General features: G+C 36.8%; 1 protein-coding gene across 2 annotated transcripts; it reads left to right on the forward strand.

The window, feature by feature from the left end:
• The first annotated feature begins 3,161 nt into the window (after window positions 1-3,161).
• Window positions 3,162-7,031, forward strand: LOC117724387 (olfactory receptor 5B3-like). 2 transcript variants are annotated; one of them, XM_034524191.2, is made up of 3 exons: window positions 3,162-3,262; window positions 5,264-5,338; window positions 5,663-7,031. In XM_034524191.2, the coding sequence occupies exon 3, from the start codon at window positions 5,675-5,677 to the stop codon at window positions 6,608-6,610; it is 936 nt and encodes a 311-aa protein (XP_034380082.1). In that variant the 5' UTR covers window positions 3,162-3,262; window positions 5,264-5,338; window positions 5,663-5,674; the 3' UTR covers window positions 6,611-7,031. The 2 variants fall into 2 exon arrangements, with proteins under 2 accessions (XP_034380082.1, XP_076782277.1); XM_076926162.1 differs by lacking the exon at window positions 3,162-3,262 and adding an exon at window positions 3,594-3,711.
• The last annotated feature ends 688 nt before the right edge of the window (window positions 7,032-7,719 follow it).

Below are 7,719 nucleotides of genomic sequence, written 5' to 3' on the forward strand. Positions count from 1 at the left end.
CTGATCGTTTTTTTAAGTTTTCTATCTCCAGGGTGTTCTCCCTTTGTGATTTCTTTATTGTTTCTACTTCCATTTTTAGATTCTGCATGGTTTTGTTTAATTCCTTCTCCTGTTTGGTTGCATTTTCTTGCAGTTCCTTAAGGGATTTTTGTGTTTCCTCTCTAAGGGTTTCTATCTGTTCTTTGAGAGTGTTATTTATGTCTTTCTTAAAGTCCTCTATCATCATCATGAGAAGTGATTTTAATTCTGAATCCTGCTTTTCTGGTGTGATGGGGTGTTCAGGGCTTGCTATGATGGGGGAACTGGGTTCTGATGATGCCATGTAACTTTGGTTTCTGTTGCTTACGTTCTTGTGCATGCCTTTTGCCATCTGGTTAAATCTAGTGCTACCTGTACTTTTATCTCTGATTGAAGCCTGTCTTTCCAGTTGTCTCGCTTGTGTTTGGTCTTCTAGGAGTCCAGATGTCTTTGTGATTTTTTCCAGCTGCCCTGATTACAGTGGTATCTCTAGGATGCCTCAGGATATGGTGCCTCCTATGTAGCAGTCCAGCTAGATGTCTGCTGTTCTGGGTGCAGTGTCTCCTCTTGGATATCTCAGGGTATGTTGTCTGACACTCTGAGTTCAGTTGTTCCTCTGTGGCTCTGGGTTGAGCGGACCTTCCAGTATGTCTCAGGCGGTGACCGGGGTCCACACAACTGCAGACCTGGTAGAGGTCTGGTCCCGGAGTCAGACCCGGGAGATGGGCAGAAAAGGGGTGCTAGCCGGCAGGGGCGCGGGGGGGGGGGAGAAGGGGGCAGGGAGGGGTATCTGCTGGGTTCTAAGCACTCAGGGCGCCCAGCTATGAGCTCAGGGTAGTATGTGGGTTTTCCTACCTAAAGCTGGTTGTGGGATCTGTGGATCCCCCCGAATATGTCTGGTGGAATCCAGGGTGCACTCACCGGCAGGCCTCAGACCAGAGGAGGGGCGAGCAGCAGAAGGAGCGTGCTAGCGCTGGCTATGGGTTCTATGGATCCCCCAGAATGTGTCTGGCAGAATCCAGGGTGCACTCACCCGCAGGCCCCAGACAGGAGGAGGGGCGAGCGGCGGAAAGGGCGTGCTAGCACTGGCTATGTGTTCTATGGATCCCCCAGAATGTGTCTGGAGGACTCCGGGGTGCACTCACCCGCAGGCCTCAGACTGGAGGAGGGGCAAGAGGCGGAAGGGGCATGCTAGCACTGGCTATGGGTTCTATGGATCCCCTAGAATGTGTCTGGCGGATTCCTGGGTGCACTCACCCGCAGGCCTCAGACTGGAGGAGGGGCGAGCGGCGGAGGGGGCGTGCTAGCGCTGGCTATGGGTTCTATGGATCCTCCAGAATGTGTCTGGCAGATTCCTGGGTGCACTCACCCGCAGGCCTCAGACTGGAGGAGGGGCGAGCGGCGGAAGGGGCTTGCTAGCGCTGGCTATGGGTTCTGTGGATCCCCCAGAATGTCTTTTCTTTTCCTTTCTTTTTTACTTTTCATTTCTTTTTTTTTTTTGTCCTATATTTTCTCTTTTTTATGCTTTTTTTAAAGGTATGTTTATTTGTTTGTTTTCCTTGAGTGTTTCTTTTTTTTTTTTTAAGAGAGAAAGAATGAGCATGGGATTATTTTGTTGGGGAAGTGGGGAGGAGCAGGGAGGAATTTGGTGAAAGAGAAATCATGATCAGAATATATTATATGAAATCACTTTTCAATTAAATAAAGAAAGAAATTTAAAAAAAACAGAATGCTTAAAATGCAGAAGCTGCAAGTTTATAGTATTATAGAAAGAAGCAAAAATCTATTACAGTATTCATATAGTATTTTGTGAACAAGTTGTTTCTGTCTAGGTGGTGTTAGAAAATCAGTTTTAAGTAAGAAGAGACTAGCTTCACTGATGTGAACTCTTTGGAGATTATATCTTCAGAAGTAGCACTGTAAAGATGTCGTCCAGGCAGTGTCAAGGTTGAATGTCTGTTGAATGCTGGATTTTGGTAACGTGGAAAAAAAAACATATAAATACTAGTCTTATCACAACAGATAATTTTACAAACACACAATGTTCTACAAACATCCATCAACAAACAAGCTATGATAGCTGATAAATAAAATCAATAAAGTTTCAAATTCAATATGTAACTTCAGTCACACTTCTATGTAACAATAATGGATTATCTGAAATGGAAATCAAGAAAATAAGTTTACTCATAGTAATGAAAGTTTTTATAATGAAATATGAAATTTACAAAACTTGAAACGTTAACTCAATGAAGAGGATATACATCTTGTTTGCACAGAATGAAATAATAATATGTTTTGTCAAAAGCTCTGTTCTAATCAACCTATAGTCTTCAGACTTTAATTTCTATCAAAATGCCATTGACACTCTTCAAAAAAGAATTAAAAATTTACACTATGCTTCCTGAAGTAAATTATTACTTGATGAAACTATGTAATGAATTAGTCACTCGGTTACTAAAGATAATTCAAAAAAATTAAATAAATATGCAAAAGATATATCTGAGACAAAGTTCCCTGCAGTTCCCTGCACAGAGGCTAAGAAAAGCAAAAATCCAGACCATTCATCAGTTGCTGATAAGATAAAGAAACTATGGAGTGTGAACACAATAGAACACTATTCATGCTTAAGCAAATGAACTTCCATTTGCAGCAACATGGATGGAACTTGAGGTCATTGTGATAGGGACAAGGAATAGAATGACAAACAATTACTTATTGATTGATCTCATTCAGAATATGTGGCACCTAAAATGTGGATATCACAGAAGTTGAGAATTAACTAGTGGTGACAAGAAGATTAAGTCAATAAGATGAAGGGGGAATCAAAGATGTGTAGAATATCTAATGGTATAATACATTAGAATACACATTATAATGTTTTTACTGATACAGTGAAGAAGTCATTTTATTTTAAAGAGATAATAGTCATTTTGATCCCCACAGGCAAATTAATTGCCTCTTTTGTAGAATGGGTAGATGTATGAATTACATAATTTCTGAAGGGAAATCTCTAGAGACTTTTAACTCTCTGTAGATATTCTAGTTTTCCGTGCATTACCCAAAGTGACTCAACATCATGTGTTTTTATAAGGAGAGCACAACTTTCCATTGCACATCCTTTGTTTATATGAACATTAATCATTGTGAGTAACTAACAGCCTTTTCCTGACTTTATTATTTGCTGTCAAGCTTCCATCATGGTGAGCAAAGAGATGAAGAGGAAAATTATGTGATTTCAACGGTAAAATCTTTATGCAATATTTTATGGCCTTCTTTTATTTATTATTTACAGACAAATTTTAAATTGTGAGAGAAAAGTAATGTAGCTTTCACAAGTAAGAAAGAGATGAATGGCTCTTCCAAGGATATAGAAAAAATATGAGTTATATTTAAAATTTGGCCACTGCTGATATTCTTTCCAACATTCTACGCTGCTTTACAGAGAATTTTTATCCCTTCTCAAGAAAGAACACCTAGTAGTATTTAATAAATATAATATAGCTGAATTAATGACTTCAAAACCACTTTCTAGATTGGATATTCTTCTTCTCATAGTTAAGAAACATATTACTTTCAAGTTCCAAGACTATTCAAGTGAGAAGTATAATTTATGCAACAGTACTGGGAAACATGTTTCAATTGTTTGAAGATAGAAAGAGATGATTTCAAGAGACTTATCTAGAAACAGAGGTAAGGATGGAGCATAAATGTTAAAATGTCTATCACAAATTCTTCAGAGATTCATTGTTTGAGTCATGCCTCATAAAGTATGAATACAAGTAAAAGAAATGATATTTTGATTGATTAATTAGTGACTATCTTGTGTACTGTATATTTGAATTTCATTGAAGGTTTGAAACACACACACAGAAAGACAGACATAGAGAGAGTCAGAGAGACAGGGAGACATTTAGACAGAGATGGCAAGATAGAGAGGGAGCAGGAAAGGTAGAGGGAGAAGGAGGAGAAGGAAAGAAAGAAAAACACCCAAACCTAGATTAACTAATCATCTTGCACATGTGCTATACTGACTCTATAGTTGCAATTCAAATAAGGAAATATTAAATATGGTTACTAAATTAGAAATGTTTGAGAAGCTGGAATGTGTCAGTACTATTGGTGTAAATACTAAATTCTACAAATAATGTGGGACTTTTCCAACTCTCAGAATCCATGATATTTGACTGTGTTATGGCAGTTGCAAAAGAAAGATTGAAGATTAAGAATAATGAACTCTTTAACCCAGATGAAAATGAGAATTTCAAAAAGTATTTTTTTTTTCAAAATAGGTTGCTTAGACAAATTTCAGAAGTCATATGCTTGTAGTAAGAAAATATAAATTCCGGAGCATGCAGTCACTGACACCAAATTCTAAGAGAAGAAAAAGTGGACTTTGAAATATCAACATGTCATTCATGACAAATGAACCACTTCATTACTAGTGTTGACCTTGTTCAAAATGTGGTATTTATTGTCCTATCCTAATAGCAACATCTCAGCCTTAGTCACCGGTAGTAAACACTCAAATGTCAACTTTCTATTATATACTACTTTATTCTAGCAATGCTAACTAAAATTAAGTCTTATTTATAGTCTTCATGTGTCAGATAGGAATATGATGTTGAGAGATAAATATCAGATATTTGCTGCAAGAACCTGAATTCTCTGCTGCATATATCTTGGTATATACATTAATTAGATTTGCCTCTGCTGGTTGAATTACTCTCATAATCTCCCAGATATTTAGTATTTAATCATTCATTGAAATGTAATACCATTCAGTAGTTAACTCTTTTTAATCTCAGTTTATAATTATAAACATGCATGAATGCACAAGTAATAATCATGAGTTACTGCAGCAAAAGGTAACAAGTCAAATAAGGATCATTAATTAATTCTTGGTGATTTTTGTCATTAAAAGAGAACTCATGTAAATTTTCAGGATTCTATTTGCTTGGTTATGTCACCATATGAAGTTAATTAACCATTAATTAACCATTAATTTCACAGTAACTTTAATTACTGTGAAAAACATGTTGAACAAACTAATCACCAAGTTAATTGCTAAGTGCTAAAATTGAGTCAAGGGTTTAAATTTAATTTAACTTAAATCTACTTTAGTCCTACTTAAAAATTATTCAGCCTGAGTTAAAGTTATATATGATTATAGAAACAAGATAGCAACCAAGAATCATGCCACTACTTATGAATTACTCACTTTCTTGTGTTAATTAATTTATAGGAATGTGAAGAGCATCGTTAGTGAATGAACTTTTATGAGGGCACAATAAAAGTATCCATAGCAATTTTTTGACAGGTAAGCAAATGAAAACATGAGTTTTAACTGAAATTAGGAGAAATTAGTTTTCAGATAGGTTCATCTACACTAATCATTTTCATCAAGTTATTAAGTTGTTTATACATATGTTTTAAATTTATAAAATGTTAATATTATGTATGTGATCCATATATGGTCCTATGCTAAAACATTGTCCTTAGTTTTCAAGTTCAGTTATATTTTGAAAAATCTTGAGATAAAATTTATAGCTACAATGACAGAATACAAATCATCCTTATACCTTCTAATTACCATTTCATTTCTTTATCACATTGAACTCTTTAATTTTTTTTATTGCTGCAGAGATTGTTCAACATGATGGAGAACAGGACAGAAGTGACAGAGTTTCTTCTGTTAGGACTAACCAATGACCCAGCCCTACAGATTCCACTCTTCATCACATTTCTTGCCATTTACACAATCACCCTGGTGGGGAACCTGGGAATGATCCTGTTGATTCTCATGGACTTTCGGCTTCACACCCCCATGTACTTTTTTCTAGGTAACTTATCGCTGGTAGACTTTTGTTACTCTTCAGCAGTTACTCCAAAAGTCATGTCTGGTTTTCTTGTAGGAGACAAGGTCATTGCCTATAATGACTGTGCTGCTCAGATGTTCTTCTTTGCAGCATTTATTACTGTGGAGAATTACCTGTTGGCCTCAATGGCCTATGATCGCTATGCGGCAGTGTGTAAGCCACTACATTATACCACCACCATGACTACAAGTGTGTGTACATGGCTGATCATTGGCTCTTATATCATTGGTTTCCTGAATGCCTCCATCCACATAGGAGATACATTCCAGCTCTATTTCTGTGAGTCTAATGTTGTCCATCACTTTTTCTGTGATATTCCTGCAGTCATGGTTCTCTCTTGTTCTGACAGACATGCCAGTGAGCTGGTTCTTGTGTACATAGTGAGCTTCCACATATTTTTTGCCTTTCTAGTTATTTGGATATCTTACATGTTCATTTTTGTCACTATATTGAAGATGCACTCAGCTGCAGGACATCACAAGGCTATATCCACCTGTGCCTCCCATTTCACAGCAGTCTCCATTTTCTATGGAACTAGTATTTTTATGTATGTACAGCCCAGCTCCAGTCACTCCATGGATTCAGATAAAATTGCCTCAGTGTTCTACACCATAGTCATCCCCATGCTGAACCCTCTGGTCTACAGCTTGAGGAATAAGGAGGTAAAGAATGCATTCAAAAAGATCATTTTAGAGACAACATGTTCTTTATGACTCTAAGTTCTCACTTCAGAGACTGATGATACTTGAATTCATTCTTTCCTAATATTATCTAGTTATTGGGTTATGTTTAAAATATATGTTTTGTACAAGTTCTAGGAAACATTGCTTTACAGAAACAAACAAACAAGAAAAGTTATGTTCAGGAATACATATACTGTCCCTGTGGTTGAATCTCTCTTTGTTTTCACTCTTGTCTCATATTCTTTCTCTCTTTTCTTCTTCCTTTTATCTTTTCATTCTTCCCACTCTCTGATTTGTTCCCCTCTCTCTCATTCTTTAACTATGGCATATGTCTTCTCTTACTCTCTTATGTGAGAACATCTATCTGCACTTCAAGATGGTCATTAGCTTCCCCTTTTCTTAGGATGCTGAATGTAGATTGAATTATCTACTTACTTTCTTTATTCTCTAGACTTTGATCAATATATTACGGGTTTTATACATACCACTATCACACAAAACCATACTGATAATATATTCATGCTTCATAAATACATGTGTGAACACACGTGCTATTTTATGTGCTTTTGTTTCACTGGAGAGCCCAGAAAATAGTCAGCAGTGTTTATCGTTAATAATTTAATTTCTAATTTGGATATTATAATGAAAAAGATGCATATTATTTATTTATTTCACTGTCATTTCAGGAGTCTAGTTTCAGAATATGCATTATTAAATGACAATGTCTTCTTTCTGCACATTTTCCTGAAATATATACTACACTGACATCTCTTATGGATTAGTATTTATGCTTTTGTTTTTCTACATGAAATACCCCTCCTTTTATGTTGCATTTTCTTTTCTTTTTTCTCTTTATTTTTATTGGCTATTTTGTTTATTTACATTTCAAATGTTATTCTGTTTCCTGGTTTCCACACCGGGACCTGCCTATACCACCTCCCTGCCCCCTGCTTTTATGAGGGTGCTCCCTCACCCTTCTACCCACCCCTACCTCACCATTCTGGCCTTCCCCTACCCTGGAGAATTGAGCATTCACAGAACCAAGAGCCTCTTTTCTCATTGATGCCAGACAATGTCATCCTCTGCTACATATGTGACTGGAGCCATAGGTCCCTCTATGTGTACTCTTTGGTTGGTAG

The sequence above is a fragment of the Arvicanthis niloticus genome, chromosome 1 (genome assembly GCF_011762505.2).
Source record: "Arvicanthis niloticus isolate mArvNil1 chromosome 1, mArvNil1.pat.X, whole genome shotgun sequence".
Lineage (NCBI taxonomy): Eukaryota > Metazoa > Chordata > Mammalia > Rodentia > Muridae > Arvicanthis > Arvicanthis niloticus.